This window comes from Tenrec ecaudatus, unplaced genomic scaffold, assembly GCF_050624435.1.
Source record: "Tenrec ecaudatus isolate mTenEca1 unplaced genomic scaffold, mTenEca1.hap1 Scaffold_112, whole genome shotgun sequence".
Lineage (NCBI taxonomy): Eukaryota > Metazoa > Chordata > Mammalia > Afrosoricida > Tenrecidae > Tenrec > Tenrec ecaudatus.
In genome coordinates, this window is record NW_027457693.1 from 110,736 (window position 1) to 133,372 (window position 22,637).

At 38.8% G+C, this 22,637-nt stretch overlaps 1 protein-coding gene across 1 annotated transcript in view; it reads right to left on the reverse strand.

The window, feature by feature from the left end:
* LOC142435972 (thyrotropin-releasing hormone-degrading ectoenzyme-like) overlaps nt 1–22,637 on the reverse strand; it is a 186,741-nt gene that overhangs the window by 89,757 nt on the left and 74,347 nt on the right. The window contains exon 5 of the mRNA XM_075539980.1: nt 1,564–1,629. Coding sequence (XP_075396095.1) covers nt 1,564–1,629 — 66 coding nt within the window. The remainder of the gene's footprint in view (nt 1–1,563; nt 1,630–22,637) is intronic.

The following is a 22,637-nucleotide window of genomic DNA, read 5'->3' on the forward strand; positions in this document are numbered from 1 at the left end:
ATAGTTTTTTCAGATATACTTGATCTGAAGTCTATTAAATATACTTCAATATAAAAGGATATATTTAAAATGTACACATTTTGCATACTAAGGAAAATATGACAAAATAAAGCAAAAAAGGTTGCAAAATAATAATCCTTTCCAAATAAAATAACTATGATTATTCAATCTGCTGAGCAAATCTATACAGACAGATGAGAAAAAGAACAAAAACTGTACTCAGAAAATGATTTCACATCAACTAGCTACCAAGAAATCAAATTCAATTTGTATTGCTCTTATACAAGTTTAGATTTTTTCAAGAACTGTCATGCTACAACATCAATGGGGAAAACAAAGAAATGGCGGTAGAGAAGGACATTCCTCTGATATTCTTGGAGGGCGCTCCTCGAGAGGAGGGAGAAATCCAACTATGTGATCAGAACAGACCCTTTCTCCCCAACAAAATAGGTTCCATGGATTCAGCTATTCTGAAGGTTTCCCTAATGGAAGGAGCTGAGTAAAGTAACTTCCAACCACTGCTGGAACAAATCTGTGAAAATATTTTCTAAGGGAAATTATTCTTCAGGAAATTTATAGTTTTGCTTTGTTGTGCTACGTATAACTAGCCTTGTCAAAACATAGTTAACTCTTGCTTTGTATTTTACCTTTAAAAATTGTGGGGGGTAAACATAGAATTATACTACTAAAATATGACCTGATCTCAGATGTAGTTTATTAAAATTTTAAAATGAAAGCTTACTAAGAACAGATAAGATTGATAGCTCTCTCTGTCTTAGCATAATTGTATTTCAGGTGAACATCAATTTACTTTAAAGGACACTTCTAAGTAGCAGGATGCATCATAAATAATTCATCAATCACAGCTGCTAGGAACATGATTTGCTCTAGCAGATTTCAATGGAGTAAAAGTTTTATTTTTCTGTATTTGTATTTACTTTAAAAGCCATTAAGAAGCCTCTTTTTCTAAGAAATTTACTCCTAAATCTCATACTTCCTACTGCAAATACATTTTGATAAAATTGTTTATTTTCCTTTAATTTGTACAGCACTGTATTTTCTAATTAAAAAGAAAAATTTAAATGATCATCAGATAAATAACAATCTCTATCTATCTATATATATATATATATATATCAACAGCGGAGCAACAGAAACACAAAATACACGTAGCTGAAAATACTATTAAGATTTTTCTTCACAATATAATTTTCCTAAGGTTATTATCACTTCTTACCTTACATAAACTTATCAGTGGAGAAAAAAGAGAGAAGTAGGCATTCTAAATATTTTATATCAATTATTTGGGCTCTTACAATTTTAATTTAAAATGAAAATTAAACATATTCTCAATCACACAATACTTCAAGCTTATTCTGGTGCTATTGAGAACATGGTATTTATAAGTTTCATTTCTCATATTGAAAGATGATGCTAACCTTATACATCTTAAACTTTTCCATACCATTTAGTAATCTTATATCAGTAATTTCTTAAACTGTAAAACATCTGCATAGCATAAAATAAGAAAAATTTTAAGAGAAAACAAAGCAATTTACTTACTTGCAAACCCCTTTGAAACACTGAATGGCCCATAAAATTAGCCAGCATTCGAATTAAAGCAGCACCCTGTAGAAAACATATTTAAAAAATAAAAGAATTTGAACCTAGTGATATGATTCCAAAATTTTCTGACACCAATAAAACACAGTGTATTCTTGTAATTTATTTTAAAATATGCCTTAAACAAAAGCAAGAACACGTATACCACTTGGAAGAACTTTATTTGTTTTGTAGATCTGAAAGTTTTATGGATGCAATACTGATCGTTGCAGAATAGAAAATTCTTGGAAAGAATATCTCAGAACAATAATAAGCTATAATTTGGGTGAAATAAAAATCATACTGAGCCATCTACAAAGTAAATAAAAATTAGTTCCACTATAAGTTTATAAACTAATAAGGAAGATATGACATTAATAAGCATAATAAAGTATAAATGTAGAGTGACATAGCTACTGAATGCACCCCTGGCTCCATGCGGAATAGAATTGTTGTGGGACTGGAGACTTTGGAATACTGGCTAACAGTTCAAACTCTGCACCAGACTGCTGGCCTCAAACAGTGTGTCTGCCAATTACTGTCCAGGTATCCCTGGGACAACGATCTCAGTGCTCCTCTCATCTCACATTCCTTGAGTGCATATTTCATATGGCTGCTCCCAAGATTAAATTAATTAACAAATGCAAATTGTTTGAACAGAATCTTAAAAATACTAAGCACCATGTGTTAGGAACCCCGATAACTCCATGGTTAAGAGTTCAGCTAGTGATCAAAAGGTCAGTAGTTCAAACCTACTGGCTGCTCCATAGAGCACAGCCCTGCGCTCTGCTCACATCAGTATTGCCCATGGCTGTCAATTCAAACCAATTCAGAGCAACTCTGCAGGCTGGGGCAGAGCTGCCGCACAGGGTTTCCAATGTTAAGAATTTCACGGAAGTAGATTGATGCCTCTTTGCTGCATTAAGCAGCTGGTGAGTTCACACTGCTGATTTTTCAGTTAACATTCAAGCAGCCTAAGAAACCCAATGGGACAAGTCTGCGTTGTTCTCAGAGTCGCTATGAGTAAGAATCCACTGCATGACACGTATAAACAACGTATATGGGTGTTAGTTATTAATATTATATCACCTCACTACATAAGTTTTGTGCTAGATCTTTGAGAAGCAATGTTTACTCAAATACAGATAAAACAATGTAAGTATAACTAATGTGGTTAATATGAATACTTAGCAAGTCAGGGAAAATACTACGGGCGTCTGCCTACTCACATTAAGTATCATTACTATAACAGAACAAAATCTGGACAAAAAGGTAGGCACGTAGTCAACGTGATGTTCCAAGTAATGATGGATGGCTAAAGCCAGATGAACAGAAACCAACAACAGAAACAATAGTAGAAAGGGAAAATAGTAAATTAGCTACAGCATTCAAATTGCTTTGAGCTAACAATCTTTGTAAATCAAAGAAATACTTGTCCACCAATGTCCACTGCAGTGTTATCCACAATAACCAAAAGATAGAAACAAGGAAAACGGATATGTCCATCAACAGAGAAATAGACAAATACCATGTGATACAGACATTCATTGAGTTGTAACTCATAAAGAAAAAGTCCTGATGTGTGCTATGATATGTATGAAACATGAAAAGACTTGCTATATGGATTACATGAATAAAAAGAATATGTATAAACAAGTTATATAAAATATCAAGGAGATGGGTTAATTAGGGTGTGAGGTAGTATCGATGAAGAACACAGCTTTCCCCCAGATCCTGGATGCTTCCTCCCCCCAACTACCATGATCCGAATTCTACCTTGCAGGGCTGGATAGGGCAGAGGCTGTACACTGGTGCATATGAGGGTTGGAGGTACAGGGAATCCAGGGTGGATGATACCTTCAGGACCAAGGGTGTGAGGGGCGATGCTGGGAGAGTGGAGGGTGAGTGAGTTGGAAAGGGGGAACTGATTATAAGGATCCACATGTGACCTCTTCCTTGGGAGAGGGACAGCAGAGAAGGGGGGAAGGGAGACTCCGGATAGGGCAAGATATGACAAAATAACGATGTGTAAATTACCAAGGGCATATGAGGGAGGGGGGAATGGCGAGGGAGGGGGGGAAAAAAAGAGGACCTGATGCAAGGGGCTTAAGTGGAGAGCAAATGCCTTGAGAATGATTGGGGCAGGGAATGTATGGATGTGCTTTATACAATTGATGTATGTATATGTATGGATTCTGGTAAGAGTTGTATGAGTCCCTAATAAAATTTAAAAGAAGAAAAGAGAAAAAATGATCAGGGCAAAGACTGTACAGATGTGCTTTATACAATTGATGTATGTATATGTATGAACGAACTGTGAAAAGAATTGTATGAGCCCCAATAAATTGTTAAAATTAAAAAAAAAAAAGAACAAGGTCATTTAAAAAAAATATCAAGAATAAGCAAATGTTTGGAAACCAACTTTCATTGTGTTGAAGGGGAATGCAAATGGGTATTTCTTGAGGGATACGGAGATTTTGCTAAGGGGAATGAAAACAATTGGACATAGATAATGATCATTTTATACAATAATTAAATGTAATTAATGTCATTTGATAACACAGGGAAAATGAAATGTTTTATTATACATGTTATTGCATATATTTCATCAAAACAGAATTCTTTAAAATTAAAATATCCCAATTTTATTGTGTCACATATTTTATTGTTTATATTACCCATTTATTATTTTACGTATTTGTCTGTTTTCTGTTGTCTCGTCACAGAACATGTGCTCCACGGTAGCAGAAATGTATCTATCTTGTTGCTCGCACTATCCCTCGGGCATAGAAACTTGGCCAGCAAATTTTCAGTTAAGTATTTGTTTCATGAATGAGTTCATGTGAATAAGGACAACCTGTCATTTAAAATTATGATCTTGCTTCATTAAGGCTAGACAGGATTCATTATCTTCCCAACACTAGGCAGACTAGAACGATGTTTGTGATGTGGTAATGATGAAGATAACTATGATGATAATGCTGACAGAACACATACAGTGTTAAATAGTTATCAAAAAGTTTTATACATTTTAATTTATAAGGACCCAATAAATAAGATATATATTTTCATTTTAATTTTATTGTATTGAGGGCTCATACAGCTCTTATCATAACCTATACAAATGTCCATTGTGTCAAACACATCTGTACATATCTTGTCATCATCTTTTTCAAAACATTTTCTTTCTACTTGAGCCTGTGGCATCAGTTCCTCATTTTTTTCCTCCTCCATCCCCCACTTTTGCTCCCCTATGCCCCTTTGATAGTTTGTAAATTATTGTCTCTCTTTTTTTCATGTCTAAATTTCTGCTGTCTCATTTCACCCACTTTTCTGCTATCCATCCCCCTGGGATTGGGGACCAGATGTCTGTCATTGTGATGGTATTTCCCTTACTCACCCCCCAACTTTACCCTCCTAGTATCGCTTTCACCCCTTATTGGTCCTGAGGGGGTTATCTGTTCTGGATTCAATGTGTATACTGTACCAGTATGCAAATTCTGGTCTACCCAGATTTTTAAGATAGAATTGGGTCATGATAGTGGGGGAGGAGGAAGAAGTAAAGAACCAGAGGAAGGTTGTGGGTTTAATCGGTGCTATATTGTACCCTGACTGGATCTTCTCTTCCTTGTGACCATTCTGACACGTGTTGTCCAATTTACTATTGAAGGATTTTGAGTCTCCACTCTGCCCTCCCCCTCATTCCCATTGATATGCTTTAATTTGTTTGTTTTATTTGAGGTCTTTGATGCCTGATACCTAATCCCATCAACACATCGCAATCACGCAGGCTGATGTGCTTCTTCCATGTGGGCTTTGTTGTTTCTCAGCCAGATGGCCACTTGTTTTTCTTCAAGCCTTTAAGACCCCTGACACTGTGGGGTCCTGGTTTACAACTGCCGGCACTAGCACCATGACAGGCCGTATAAAACCAAAGTCTGGGGCAGGCTTAAGCTCTAATTTCAGATTCCTGGACACTGAGGTAATTCTATCAGAGACGGCATCACCTGTCCCAGACGGACCAGTAGGGAGCAGCGACCACCACCCCCAATTGACCAGTCAAGAAAATACGTGCAGAACTACTCACCAACCACCACTGGACAATGCTGATGCCAGAAGTTTTCTCCAATAAGTTTAAAGAACAGCAACACTGGACTGCCCCCGGTCCCTAGCCCCATAAAAGCCCAGGGAACAAAGAACTCGGGGCTGATTCCCTTTTGGACGCTGGGTCCCGCTGCGCTGGGCAGTGTAGGGAAGAAAGCCCTAGCTCGAGATAGAAAAATAAAACTCCGTTTGCCGCATTTGCATCTCAACTGGCTGTAATTCTTCCGTGCGCCCAAGGTGAGCTCGCGTTCCTTTCCCCAATCCAATAACATTATATCTGTTGATAGTCAAGCACCATCAGCTTTCTTCACCACATTTGCTTATGCACCCATTTTGTCTTCAGCAATCATGTCAGAGCAGGTGAACATCACAGAGTGCCGTGTTAGTAAAACATTGTTCTTGGGGTGAGGGAGTACTTGAGTGGAGGCCCAATGTTCATCTGCTACTGTAATACTTTATAAATAAATATACGTGTAGAGCTCTAGTACCCTGTCATTGCATATAAATGTAATTATATATATACATGCCTGTATAGCTATCCAAGTTTTCAAAGCTAGTAAGTGATAGAGCTAGGGACCCAGGAAGTCTGATCTAGTCTAAATATCTACATAGGAAAACACTAAAGACCCGGCTATTGACAGCTAACATTACCTATGTGGAGTCATCTAGTAAATAGCAAAAAAATTATTCACCATAACTTTCACACAAAAAAGCAGAGACTAGATAAGTGGATATTAATTCATGCGTTACTTGTAAAGCTTTCTGCTATCAGAAAGCACAAGATCATTGTTTACAATAATTTCATAAAACAACAAATTATTTCAGTTATTTTGAAATGAAATATATATATATATATATATATATATATATATATATATATATATATATATATATATAATGCTGCTCAGGTCACAGGTAATATATAAGAAAATTAGTTTACATATCTTTTATCCCCCCCTGGCCTTTCCTTCCCTCTGTTAAAGAGTCATTTCGTACTGAATAGGCCTTCGGCTCACACAGAGGTAACAAAGAATGTACAAATGGTTAACAGGGCTAGAATTGAAGACAACATTCTTACTGTAGATTTTGGAAACAGCAAATAAATTCATAGAAAACCTCCTAGTTTCCTCAAAATGTATCTTATACTGAACATTTTTCTACCCCAGCAACGAATGGTTACATTCAGCGATTTAACACACATCATTTGAGAAAGATTGTGAAGCAGGGAGGTACAGAGCCATGCGAGTCCTGATATTACGTTACTTTACCGTATGTTTTACACTTTGATAAGAAATGGGAGGCATATTATATTATTTTAGTAGATAAAATGATAAATTGATAAAATACATGAAAAGAACCACCCACATACAGGGCTTCAAATTAAGGTACACCTGCGATATCACTGTAGGCTTGTCTACCTCTTTTAGAGACCATTCATTCAAGCATTAGGTTTAAAATTAAGTAATCACTTTGTCAATACTGCTAGCTGTCAGTTTCTTGTACTGTGGTAGATTGCAGGTTGCTGTACTGCTAGAAGATGGGTCAAATACCAGTAGGATCACCTGAGGTGAGAAGTTTTCAACAGTTTCCAGACTAGGAATAGGCTATAAAAAAGAAATCAGCTCTCAACTTCTAAGGGATTCGCTGTGGAATACCTTATAAATAGTAGCAGAGCATTGTGTGATACACTGAAAACCTTATGATTAGTAGGGGGATATTCACAGATATAGCACAAGATGATGAGCCACTCAAGTTAGAAGTCACTCAAAATATGCCTTGAAGAGCTGCCTTCTCAAAAGTACAGCTGAGCATAATAATGGAGATGGAGTGCAGCCTGCAAGACTAGTAGCTGCTGAAGCGTGACTCACAATGAGGAGCAGAAGCTGCAAATATGTATTAATAACCCTAATATGAGATGTGTGATGTTGTTTGAGTCTAGGAAAATTGTGAGTTCTCAGAAATCAAATGGAAAGCAAAAGGATGGATATCCTAGCCATTAGTCACCAGAAATGGTTTAGCATTGACCATTCTGAATCAATCCTACAATTTACCACGTTAAGATGTCAAATTCAAAGGCAATGACATGTATATTGTAAAAAGAGGATTTTTACATCATGACCAAGTGGGATTCATACCAGGGATGATGGGATGGTTCAATATTTGAAAAATAATGCATGTAAAGCACCATGTTAACAAGAAAAAGGATAAGAAGCATGTGATTAAATCAGCTGATTCAGAAAAAGCATTTGATAATATAATATCCAACACCCATTCCTAATAAAAACTTTCAAGAAGACAGAAGGGAAAAGTCTCAATATAGTAAAAGCCATATACAAAAATCCTATAGCCAATACTACACTCAATAGAGAAAAGCTGAAAATATTTCCTCTGAATATGGGAACCTGACAAGGATGTCCTTTATCGCCACTTTTATTCAACACTGTGCTAGACATCCTAGCCTATTAATACCCTAAGACAACAGCGAGAAATAAGGGAGTGCACGTGGCTAAACTAGAAGTGAAACTGTCGCTATTTATAGATAATGTGATTTTATATATTGAGAATCACAAGAGTCCACAATAGGATATTGAAAACAACAGAGCAGTTTAGTGGTATAGCAGGATACAAGATTAACAAGCAGAAATCAATGGGATTCCTATATTCCAGTGGGGGCAACACCAAGAAAGATTTCAGGGCAACAATATCATTCACAGTAGCCGCACAGAAGCTGGTTACCTAGCAATAAATCTAATAAAAAAATAAAAGATCTGTATGAAGAAAACTACAGATTACTCCAAAGGACTAAAGGGGATCTACAAAAATGGAAGGATACCCATATTCATGGATTGGAAGACTCAATATTGTGAAAATATCAGTATTACCTAAAGCAATCTACAGATTCAGTGCAATCCCGATCCAAATCCCAGCATCATTCTTCAAAGAAATGGAAAAAAATTATTACCAACTTCATTTGGAGAGGAAAACAGCCCAGGATAAGCTAAGAAGTCCAAAAAAAAAAAAAGAAATTAGGTGGTCATGAATTCCCTGACCTCAAAACCAGTACCAGCTGTCAAAGCAGTCTGGTACTGGTATAATGACAGAAACACCCACCAAAGATCAGGACAGAAAACACAGAAGTAAAAACATTTGCATACAGGCAACTGATTTTTGACAATGGTCCAAAAGGCTTTAATTGGGAAGCTGATACCCTCTTGAATAAACAGTGCTGAAACATTGGCTATGCACCTGCAGAGAATGAAACAAGGCCCATATCTCACCTCATGCACAAGGATAAGCTCAAGGTTGATAAAAGACCTGAATGTAAATCCCAAAGCTATCAGGGTCATTCAGGAGACAATTGGGGGCAATTGTAAAGTGCCCTAGGGCAGGGAATATATGGGCTATCAGAGATAACAAACCAATCACAATCCATGGAAGACAAAATAGATGAGTGGGACCTATTAACAATTAAACACTTATGTACATCAAAAGACTTCCTTAAGAGAAGGGGGAAGGGAGACTCCAGATAGGGCAAGATATGACAAAATAACAATCTATAAATTATCAAGGGCTCATGAGGGAGGGGAGAGCGGGGAGGGAGGGGGAAAAAAGGACCTGATGCAAAGGGCTTAAGTGGAGAGCAAATGCTTTGAGAATGATTGGGGCAGGGAATGTATGGATGTGCTTTATACAATTGATGTATGTATATGTATGGATTGTGATAAGAGTTCTATGAGCCCCTAATAAAATGTAAAAAAAAAAACTTCCTTAAAAGAGTAAAGAGAGAGCCCACATACTGGGAAAAGATATTTAGTAATGACGCAACAAACAAATGACTAATTACTAAAATCTACAGTATGTAAAAATCTACAACAATAAAAAAACAACAACTAATGATCCCCTGAGAAGGTGAGCAAGAACCAAGGATGACATTCAAAAGGCTAATAAACACCTGAGGAATGCTCTCGGGTCACTAGCCATCAGATCCCCCAATAAAGTAAGTAAAAACAAACAAACAAATAAAACAAAGTCAAAACAATCATAAGATACCACCTAACACCCAAAACTACTGACCAATTAAAAAAAAAAAGAACAAAAAGACTGAGAACAACAAATGCTGGAGAGGGTGTGGTGAGATTGGAACTCTGATCCACTGCTGGTGGGCTTGTAGATAAGTACAGCCACTGTCAAGGTGATATGATGACACCTAACACAGATGATTAACAGACAACACATAGCAATAGCAAATACATTCTAGTAATATGTCATTGTGGTAAGGTGTAGACAATGTAACTCATCATAAAAGTGTCTGAATTGTTTCTTTGAAGTAACTTACCATATTCATACCTGCTATTACTTCTGCATCATAATTATGTGATATGATAAACCATAATGAATAAAAACCAATTGTGAAAAAACCAAACAAGTGAAAAATGATATGATCCAGCAATACCATTACTGGGCATATACCCAACGCAAACAAGAAGCAGATTACAACAGACGTTTGGGCCCCCGTTTCCATGGCAGCATAGTTCACTATAGCAAGAATCTGGAAACAGCTAAATTCCTACCAGTAGATGATTGGATAAAGAAACACGGGTATATACAAACAATGGAACCATACACATCCCAAAAAAACAGCTGTGAATCCATGACACACCTTCAGATGTGGAAGGAGCTGGAAGTCAGTCTGCTGAGTGAAATTAGTTTGCACGCATGGACGAGCCCTTTATGAGACCGCGGCTGGAGGAAAAAGCATCAAAGTTCACACTTGTGGGACTCTCATCTATTGGCTGAGGGCCATACAGTCTGGTAGAGAGGCTGACCGGTGCCAACGAACCATACACCCTCTGTTCTAGATTTCCTAAGGTCACCAGGCTTGAGGGTGCCTCACCTCAGGTGGGATCAACGGGTCAAGAGGGTAGAGGTGTCTAATAAGAGGCTGACATGTTCATCTTTGATGAGGTCCCCCTCCCCCCCAGGGCCGGGTAGACAGCCCTATCAGAGAGAGCAGACATACACATGGGAAAACAACGTAAGGGAACAAACAACGCAAGGGAAAGGGAGCAAACATAACCCGGGAACACAAGCCATACCTGTCGGTAGGGAAAGCGAGAGGCCTGACTTCCCGGTGTGGGAAAGAATGAGTGGAAATGCTTTGGGGGACAGTCGGCAGGGTGGGGGGGGAGGGGGGAAGTGCCTTTGCCAGTATGCACTGGATGGACCACATTGACCAGGGTTCTGAATGCATCTCGGGACCCTGGCCAAGGCCTGAGGTGCACGGGACACTGAATCCTGGATCTTTCAAGTAGATAAAACCATGATAAATGAAGAAAAGATGGAAGTGGTCAAGGATTTCATCTTCCTTAGATCAATGTTCATGGAACTGCTGTCAAGAAGTGAAGAGACATACTGCACAGGACAAACTTGCGGCAGAAACCTCTTCAAATGGGGATGAGTAAGAACATCACTTTGAAAATCAAGGGCACCTGACTCCAGTCCTGGTATTTCCAGTGGCCTCATAGGCAGGGGAAGTTCGGCGCTGAGTAAGGAAAGCCAAAGCACGGGGGCACTTGAGAGAGGCTGTGGAAGGTAGCCCGCAGTACCAGAAAAAGGAGGAGGGATCGCTTAGAAGAAGTGCATTGAAAATGTTACAAAGAAGTGAGGTTGGCAAGACATTTCTAATGGACTTTGATCTTGCTATCAAGAGCTAAGTCCTGGAAGAGGTCACCGTATGCATGGTAGAAAGGCAAAACCAAACAGACGGAAAGACCCTTGCCAACCAGGATGCAGACTGCCTGCAACCATGGGCTCCAACCTCCGAATGGTGGCTGGGCGACGTCCAGGCTGGGGTTAAGTACAATAGACTCTATTCCATGGCGCCTAACACGGACAATAACAGTAATAACCGCCTACCTGATGCTTTACAAATAGCACCCAAAACAGAAACTGCTGCCATCAACATGCTTCACCGGGGAAAAGGTTAAAATCTATCTACAGTAGAACCCGGTACTCGACTGCATCAGTGAGCGACATAATTGGATTTTGATGCGAAATGTAGAGAGCATTTTGCATCAGAGCTCAAACAAAACATCAGAACCTGACCCGACGCACGTGATTTTTGTAAAGGAAGCAGTTCGTGGTTCGGTCACGTGCGTTAGCTGGCATTGTCAGTCTAGGCCTTGTTTAAACCTTTTGCGGCTGCGTTCCAAGCGTTTTTGCTATTCTTTTCTTAGTTTTCGTGGCTTTCTGTACTGTTTTTAGATAATAAAAAAAACATGGGTTCAAAAAAAAGAGTATTTTGAAAAGAATTATCATGATAAGGAACTGGTTAACCTTGTTATTGATATTGTTGATGATAATTTAGTAAACCCTTTTAGAAAACAGATAAGGAAATGCCAACCACAGACCATATTAAACAGAATATGTTTTTCTTTTTTTAAGAAAGCCAGCCAGGTCCTAGTAAAAACAAAGGCAAAGAAGGGAAAACACCTCAAAAGCAGCTCCCAGTTGATTTGCCCAAACAGTGACTCTCTCTCCACATCCGTGTCCACAGATCCAGATCCTCATCAATCTCAAGGTGTGGGTCAGACTGTAGTTGTTAGAAACTTTTAAATGTTGTGTTTCTTGTTTAAATTATATAATTTAACTCTGAACGCATTCACTTTGAAATTTCTGTGTAATGTTTGATAAAAAAAGGTAAGGTTAAGGTAAACACTTGGTGGTCAAGAACAGATTAATCCATGCTCAGTTGTCTCTTGTGGGAAAAACTGAATCAGAGCTCAACTGCATCGCATCTTGATGCTCCTCCTATAACTGATTAGCGTCGAGGTCCGGGGTTCTACTGTACAGAGATAGGTACGACTGGGAAGAAAGGAGTTATTTTCCTATTTTTAATCCAAGGCCTTGGGTTTCACCAAAATAATATCAACACCCTTCAAATCATTGAAGGTTGTCAGTTGCCAGGAACTATCCTGTTTGTCTTTTTAACTTTGTTACAAATGCTTGATGGTTCATCTGCTTGAATTAGTCTGTGTAAACTAACTCCAATAAATGTAAATATGTGCCTCTATAAATATTTTGCCCATTAAAAGTCACTGATAAAAAGATAGTTTTGAAAGTAAAATATCCACTAATATCCTATAGTTGAATATGTAATATCTACTGTTATATATGGAACCCTGGTGGCATAGAGGTTTTGTGTTTGGCTGTTAACTGCATAGTTAACAGTTCAAAACCACTAATTACTGCTCAGGGTCAAAATGAGGCTTTCTGCTCCAATAAAGTGTTACAGCTTCAGAAGCCACATGAGCAGTTCCACCCTGTCCTACACAGTTGCTGTGAGTCTGAACCAACTCAATGGGAGTGAGCCTATATAGAGATTTGATTGTATACGTAGAATAGATTATCTTCTAAGTGAGATAAATTCAAGGCTTGATTTGCAATCATTGGCTTTCAGAGTACAAGGTTGGCAGTTCAAACCCAGCAGCCATTCCCCAGGAGACAGATGAGGTTACCTGCTCCTGTAAAAATTCATAGCCTGGGAAACTCAATAGAGGGTGCCCCTGTTGCAATTAACTTAATAACATGGATTTATTTTTTCTGGGCAGAATATCAAATGATACAGGAAGCATAAAAAGAAGATAGAAGGTACACAGACTCAACATAAGAGAAATAATGGTTTGGTTTCAATCATTTAGAGGTAGAGTATGACCAAGAACTGATTGTACTGAAGGCAGAAGCACTGAAGACACGGGTGAAACCCAGGCTCCTGGGAGCTGAAAAGACACCGATCAAAATATGTTTGCAAATCACCTAACTCTGGAAGTCCTTACTGCATATACTCGTGTAGAAGCCGAGCTTCTCAGCACATTTTTAATGCCGTTTTTGTGGTAAAATTAGGTACCTTGCTGGATATTCAGGTCAGCTTATACTTGAGTATATACGGTTCCAGTCTGTGCCAAGAATCTGGTAGTGAGCTAACTAGCCAAAGTAGAGGAAGAAATATGTATCTGCCATAAGAGTAAACAATTCTAAAGAATGTAAAATTGAATGTAGAATGTAGAAATTAACAAAAAATATAATTAATATCACTTTCAAGAAAATGGTTGCCAAAGATCATTTGAAAATAGAGGTTTACATTGACAGGGGGCTACCAGAAATTCAAGCCAGCTTCAGAAGACGATGGGGAACCAGGCCTATTGTTGCTGATATTATATGGATCTTGGGCTGGAAACAGAAGACCAGAAAGATGTTTACATGTAGCAAAGATGACTAGGTGGATCATAGAAAACTACAGATGACATTGTGAAGAAGGAGCCTGAAAACATTTATTGGTGCTCATGCAGAACCAGTACAAGGACCAAAAGGCAGCATTCATAAAGAACAAGGGAGTATGGGTTGATTTCAACAGGAGCGGCATATGTTGGGTGCGCAACCTTTTACTGGATTTATTCAATCTGTATGTTGCGCAAATAATCTGAGAAGATGGACTAGATGGAAGAAAATTTCAGCATCAGGATTAGAGAAAGGCAGATTAACCACCCACGGTATGCACACAGTCTAGCTTCAGGAAGTGATGGGGACTTGAGTCACTTGCTAATGAATATTAACCACTGCGACCTTCAGTAGTACAGACTGCAACTGAATGCAAAAGAAACAAGAACCCTTACAGTAGTACCAATAAACCACATCACAATAAACGAAAAGACGATCAGTGTTATCAATGATCTTATTTTCCTGGGATACCAAATCAAAGCTCATAGAAAGGGAAGCCAAGAAATTAAATAATAAACCAAATGAGGCAAATCTGATTCAAAGTTTGCATTAAAATGAGAAAGAGCCAAGATGTCAGTTAGAGGACTAAGACAAACCTCCCTTAAGCCACGGTGTTTCAGTCGGCTCGTGTGCCTGTGGAAGGTGGACAATGAATAGAGAAAGCAGAAGAACAATGGCTGGATTGGGGTTATGATGATGAAAAATGTTGACGGTATCATGAAATTCCAGAAGAAAAGACTCTCTTAGATCAAGTACAGCCAGATGCTCTTTAGAATTGAGAGCGGCAAGCGAAATCTGCTACACTTTGGACCTGTTGTCAGGAGACAGAAGTGTCTGGAAAAGGACACGATGCTGGTAAAGGGGAGGGACAGTTGTAAAGGATGGATTGACCTGTGGCTGCAAGAGGGAGCTCAAACAGAACAGCGGGGAGGCTGGCGCAGGGCTCCTGAGTCTTTCATTCTGTTGTTCCGGAGTTGCTGTGACTAGGAAGGGACTCAATAGAAGCTAACAACAACCAGTGACTTGAACAAATATAAATAAGCCTTCAAGAAGGCATCTATATCCATGCAAAATTCTCGGCCTGTGGCGCTCTGGATTGTGAACAGTTACCCCCAGCCACACATATTGCCCTGGACTCGGTCTATTCACCGCAACACAAGCTTAAATACAATGGTAGCCTGGTCCTCCGAGGAAGGCATCCCCTCTATAAGTCGTCTCCTACCAGTTGCGATTTTGACAAGAGAACTGTAAGAACTGCCTACATCCTCAGCCTGCCCGGGACAGACTGCTGTAGCCGATCACGAGAAGCAAGAAAGTATTTCTATTCCTTGTGATGCAGATTGTTTCCCGTACAACGAGAATTTTAAAGCCATGCCACACTCAGCTCCCAGGATATCCACTGAAGATGTGTCTGGGAAAAGTTTCTTTTACCACCAAAATTCTTCAAAATTTTATTCACAAATCAATAAATGATGAGCCGGACAAGTCAGAAATTTTATGAGTCTTCTGATATATTTTTCCTCCCACAAGTTTGACCATTTTTTCCCTTTCTTTTGTGCCCTCCTCCTTATTTCTGCACACTTGTGTAAGCTCATGAAATGTAAGCATTTATGATTCAATCTTGGGACCAGGTTAGAATTCCCTTTAGGACCTATCATTTCTGCTCCTTGAATTTCCTTGACAAGCTTCCCTCCTATACATTTCCAATCTAATCGGCCCACCCCAAGGCTGTAAACTGTCAGCTTTGCGGCACATCTCACCAGGCCATCTGGGGAGCGGGACTTAAAATATCCAGCAGTCAACTCAAACTTCCCTTCAGAGCAGAATCCCCGTCTTCAGATGATTTAAGTGTTTCCCTCCAGGTAATGACGACTTGGTCTCTTGACAGGCTATAAAAACGATCAATTTCCCATCATCTAATGATGAAGAAAATCCTTTCTAATCATAAGGAATGTGCTCCTTTTCTGTCTGGGTTGTTGGAGCCCTGTTCTAACAGGAAATAGAGACTAGAAATATCAATATTTTAAAAGTTACATACTATCACCACTCCGTTAATTGTGGCTTAATTAACTTCTAGACCACATGTCTACATTGCGCACTTGGGCATTTTAACGTCTCCAGAGTAGCATGCACTCTTCTATATTTAATGTAACCTTTTCTTTCCAACCCAAAAATGTAAACATCCCTATTTCATAGAGTTTTACACCCCGATAGGCTCGCCAACTGTCTCAGGAGGCCAGCACGTGATCAGCACCCGCTATGAGGAGCTACTGGGAGCATTTATTAACCACCACAGTCTTTGTCACGATTCCATAAAGCGTGTGTTCACCAAGGAAGTAGTGTTTACACACTGTACTTTATATTCAGAAGCCAAGTTCCTGCCCCAACATTAGAAAGTGAACCTTTAGGAAGCCTAAGAAGCTCAGGGGGATAATGTACTTGTTTCTGTAAGATTCTTGAAAGCTTCCAATTAATTCGTGCACATTCACCACTGTGTTAGCTAAACACAGGTTCAGGGAAATAGTGGGGGGCGGGAAATGACTTTTATGGGTTCTTTTTTTTCCAGGTTTCAAAAAGAATAATATACAACACTTTGCTTATGAAATATTGATCATGTAGTAATTTTTATACCTTGAGTATTCCTTTTCAGATGTCTTCATAAAATTAATTTTATTCCACATTATAAAAAATTCCATGCATGTCAGTCTTGCAGGCATTCAATAATTCCAGGGAAGGCGCTGTGTCCTCGTGCCCCCATTGCCCCCATCCCCAGCGCCTACTCAGTAAGGCTGCGCTCCCTTAGGGTATTAATTAGGGGAGAGAGAAAGAACCAGTACCTATGGACATCGCCACTACTCTGAGCTCTTGCAAACTGGATACTCAGCTGGGCTACAGAGTTTATTTCTTCACTGGTATACTTCGGTGTTAAGAGAGAGCTTCTCATTTATTCTTTTAGTGATGCTTATTAAGCAAGGTAGTATGCCTATTATCCTGTAGAATATAAATGAAGATGTCACAAGTCTCTGTCCTCATGGTTCTCAGGAGCCTATGTCAAAAAAAGAGAAGCTGCAAAACAGTATGAGATAATGAGATGCAGTCAGTTAAGACAGCCCTTCTAGCCACAATTTCTTATGTGGTGTATTAGAATTCTAGACTCTATTCCTGTGACTGTAACCCTACTTTAGAAGGACTTCTATGCTAATCTAATGGACAGGATTGAGCTAGAGTTAAGTCCGAAATTTAGTAGAGGGTATGAACCAAATCAAGCCCTTCGTTTCCTGGGGTTACACTCTGCTAAAAGACACAAAAACAAAAGCCCACCCTATCCATCATGGCTGTTCCTCTGGACATAAGAGCCATCTCTGTACAGAGAGAATCCCAGGACCAATGGATGAGAGCATCAGAGATCTCTGCCTGAGCAGGTGGGGCCTGAACCAGAGGCACCGGAGGGCGTGGCATGGAAATATGGACTAGACAGAAAGACCCAGTCCATGATCTGAGGCCAAGGCAAGGGATCACGAGTCTGAACAGAGGAGCGGCATCAGGACTATGAAGCTGTGAGGCAGAGCTGTGCTTCTGGGCCATGGAAGCAGAAGCCAAAGACCAGGGAGAGACTTGGTTGTTTGTTGAGAGCTGTTGCTCTGGATGATGACTGTATCCTTACAGATATCCTGATTTGTGCTAACCTATTAACTTCCCATTAGCCTATTGACACCGTGGATACAATGGGCTAAAGCATAGGAGAGCTCAGGGTGGGCAGTGTTTGGCTCTGTTCTATACAGGAGTGCTATGGGTCAGAACTGACTCAACAGCCCCTGACAACAAAAACTACCCTAATCCCAACCAACAACAACAACACACCTCATTGCCATCCAGTCAATTCTGACTCATAGTGTGATCTTCTGGACAAGGCAGAACTTCTGAAACTCTAATGCTTTAAAGGAGGACAAAGCCTTATCTTACTCCCAAGGAGTGGCTGGTGATTCCAAACTTCTGACCCAGAAGTGAGTAGCCCAGTGCAAAAACACGATTCTAGTAATCTGGGATGGCTCCTGGGACTTCCCTAATGAATTCCCATAGTTCTGTCTGGAGTTCTGTGTAATCATTTCAATAAATCCTCACACCTCGCCTAGAAGTGGAGTACCCTGAGAGGTACAGTAGTGTCAGAATAAGGTAAAGGATGGGGAGGGAAGGAGGTAGTAGCATGTCTGAACCAGGCCTCATGGCAAAGGGAAGCCAGGGAGGCCAGACACAGTAACCTCCCCACCGTTTTACATAGAGGAATGAAAAAATAAAATATTCACAATGGGGAAAGATTGTTATTTCTGGTTAATGAAGGATTAAACGGTTTTAAGTAGTAGTAATTGTATTGGACGTTTCAGGATGGGGGGAATTCTATGAACACAAATAAAGTATAAATAAACACACAATGGCATGAAGATGGCAGAAGTGGCCTTTGTAGTATCATACATATGTGGAAGAATAAAGCACACGCACTCAGCATGATTAGTGTGATGAGGCTACTCCAGAAAGTAAACTAACCCAAGCAAAATGGCTTCAATGAAAATAAAAAGAAGAGGTACGTTTAAGGGAAAAAAAAAAACCAAGATATTTTTGAATTTTAAAATCTGAGTGATTGGAAGGTGACATTAGGAAATATAAAGAATGGAAAAAGCAGTGCTATTCAGGTGCCTACAGCGCAGTTTGAAACACATGCGGCTTGAAGAACGGGTAAGGAACTTTCGAAACAGAAGAAAATGTGAACATGAGAATGAGATTGACTGAAGATACAAATTGGGTTTTGAAGTGGCTAAGACTAGCAACAAAAAAAGTGCTGGAGTCCAAATACAGACAAAGAAACGAGAGTCTTATAGCCAATCCACAGCTTCTGCATTACTAGCACTTGAGGACCAATGATAGCCTCTCAAGAGATGAATGAACTATACTCATGACTCAAGGGAATCAATAAAGAAATGGAATGAAGTGCAAAGAATGGCATATTGTGTTAAAAACAGAAGTGGCATCATAAAAGATATCATATAAGAATAAATATTTGGAATTTCAATGATCACAGCGGATCACTTTTGTGAGAGATCCTTGTATAAGCTCATGAATATGAAAAACAAATTGAAACTAAAATGAGAAAAGTGAAGGAAGGAAAAAGAGCCAGAAATACATTCAAGTAAATTATATTTCTTTCTTTTAAAATTATGGGAGAAAATCTTGTGAAAAGAACTGATTGTGATAAAGACTGAAAATGCGGCATGGCAAAAGCCAAGTGTTGGAACCAGTCTCCAGAAAAGCCAAGTAAGAACAAGATCAAGGTTAGTCTTAGAAAAGATAGCACAAAGGCATAATAAAAAGGAAGTAAAATATATGGGGGACTTTGATATGTAAATTCATAACTTATGATAATATACTACACAGGCTAAACTGTTTGCTCAATCAAGATAGACTCTTCATTTGCCCAGGTCACCACCATGGAATCACTGTCATAAACAGTCCCAGATGCAAAAGATTCGCAATAAATTACCAGTTGGCTAACTGATTGAAAGTCTCTCACTTCTTAACAATGTAGACTATGTGGACACAGGTTTAAGAAAATTAAAGAGTAACAATAAGTTTGAACTAACTCCAGTGAGAAGTTAATAGAGATTCAAAAGAAGTACAAAAGTCATATAAGTTAAAAAGTCATAAATCCTAGTTGACATTATTAATAATATATTCAGTATTTATTAAGCACTTATTATATCACCAGTGCGATATTATGATATAATATTATAAGTACTATAAACTTTATTTTCTGGATCAGAACATTAAAGTTTAGAAAGTTGTATTACTTACCCAAATTGATGCACAGTAAGTAATGGAGCTAGGATTAGAAGGCCTCAGTTATATGCATCTCCAAAATTGGTAATCTTGAGCACTTCAGAGCAATTTATCCTCACAAATCAAAATAGCTACAGGATTCTCTCCAGAAACACTGTTTGGAATCAGTAAGGTTTTGATAGAGGATTGTGAAGGGGAATCTAATTCAATGGGATCAGAATTGATGTAATTGAACAAGATGCCTAAGATCTGTAATGGAAGGGAATCTATTAATAAAATAGATGAAAAGAAAAGTATTGGGCTAACAAAAGTGAAAATTTTGACTGATCAGATGCTATATGTGCATGTAGAGCTGATGAAATCATTCCTCTTTGACGTCCCACTGCCATCCCTATCATATTTAAGCCAGCTAAACTTTCCACTAGGTCCCACCAGTCAATGGCTGAGCACAATCAGGGAACTAAACACATTTCTAACTCACTGCCATTGAGTCAATTCTGACTCATCGAACAGTAGCCCTGTAGGACAGAGGAGAACTGCTCGTCTTTCTCCCTAGAGCAGCTGGTGGTTTCAAACTACTGACTTGGCAACGATCAGCCCCACATGCAACCACTGTACAACCAGGGCTCCATAATGCAACTAACGCAAGTTAATTCCAGGGGTTCGTTCGAGTGACTCGTCCAACCCTCGCTTAAGGACTCCTCAGTGGCTTCTTCGAATGTGTTTGCAATTGGAGCACAATCTGAAAGCCTTATGAACTGATACTCCTTCCAACCATCTCCTTGCCCAGGCGACCAACCTACCATATAATGTGAACACAAAGTTCTCCCTGCCTTTCCCTGCTTCTTTACAATCATAGATCTACTTCTTGGTAGATCTGAAGTAACCTAGAAAAGCAATTTTAAATGCTGAGTTTAAGCAAGTGTAGACTGTTGGATGGCAGGTAACTGTAGTAAGTTAGTAATGAATATGTTCTAGAACAGGGAAACCACATGCAAAGCCCAGCTTTATTCTTCTACTCTTCTCAGCCAGTCTGTTAATGGGTAAACATTGCATCCTACAAAGGTGTTTGCCTATGGCCTGAACCTCCTTTTAATGAGGTTGGGGAAAACATGAATCATTAGTTCAGTTAGTCTGTGGGACAGACTGAGGCAAAGGTGTCAGGTAATTTCTTCACATTTTCAGAAGTATAGTCTAATAAACACAGTACTTCCTTAAACGCTCCTCCAGACCAGCTTTCTTCCACTTGGGTGAGTCCTTCAATTAGACACAGAGACTTATGAGTTGAGATTTCTTATCATTTAAGTTGCTGAACAATCAGGCTATTGACTCTAAAAGCAAAGTAGATTTTAAAATGCAAATTTCTGAAAGATGTCATGGCACTAAACCTAGATACGTGTGAAGATAAGTTGAAGTTCAAGTGTAGTTTTTCTATTTAAGAATGACTTTTGTTCTGGAATAAAGCATATCTTAAATAATTCTCCCTTTTAGACATGTTTTCTTTTTAAAGAATAGAATAGATTTATTTGGTTTTATATTTCTCTAAGGTTAAAAAAAGGAATAATAGAAAGAAATACCTAATCCTGAATATATCCCACTCACAAATTTGTTACCATAAAGGAAGGATGAGAGACAAAGTAGATGAAGAAGAAAAAATGGAAAGGAATTAATTTGGCATAAGAAAACAGAATGCATGCCCCAGGGTCCCAGTCTTTAGCCTTGGGGTGATCTCTGGATTATAAATTCCAGAAGTCATGCCTCGATCTCCACACAGCTTTTATTCCAAGTGTCTCAGTGAAAATCCCACAAGAAGCTCTCCTCCTTCATGGATCTATCTTAACATTATTATGTGAAGTTTCATACTACAGTCACCTTTATAAATATATAGAAAATGTATATAATGTATTTTGTCATTGATAGATACCATTTAGTTGACCCCTGGCTCATAGAAATTTCACGTTTAGGTTTTTTTTTTCCCCCTGTTAATCTTTACAATGCTGTATTGCCAGATCTTTCTTCCTGTGTTCATTGAGTGGGATCAAAGCCCCAACCTTTAAGTTAGCAGCTGATTACAAATGGTTTGTACCAGTCTCACTCACTGATTCTTAATGGCTCTCCAGGACAGAGGAGAACTGCTTCTGTGGGGTTCAATACTGTAACTGTTTATGGGATAAGAGGCCTCATCTTCCCCCCGTGCAGCAGCTGGGAGTTTCAAGCTGCTGACCTTGTGGTATGCACTTCAACATGTAACTACTATGTCAGCAGAGCTCTTTTATCATGTATATTCATTCACTCACTGCCATTGAGTGGATTCCCACTCAGTGACCCTATAGGACAGGTTAGAAATGCCTGTGAGCTTCTGAGACCTTAACTCTTTCTAAGATTAGAGAAGCTGGTGGTTTTGAACTGCTGACCTTTTAGATCACAGCCCAACTCATAACCACTATTCCCACAGGGTTACTGATAATTTACATTATAAAATTTTAATATAAACATCTGGGATATTGCCCTCTTATCCAAGAGAGCATCAGAAATTCATGGTAAAATAGAATTAAAAGCTATAGTTGCCCATGGAATTGTTGAATCTTCCTTATATATAAATATAAACTCTCTCTCTCTATATATATATATACATACATACATACATATTCCTCCATGTATCTTCTAACTCATCAATGTAAACAATATGTAAACAATATGCAATACAATATAATCTCCACATTATGTATTTAAAAGTAATCCAAGTATAAGGAAGATAAAAGAAGAATTGATACACCATATAATTAGGTAAAATCAGGTGCCATGGCTATTATTTGGGTTGGCTT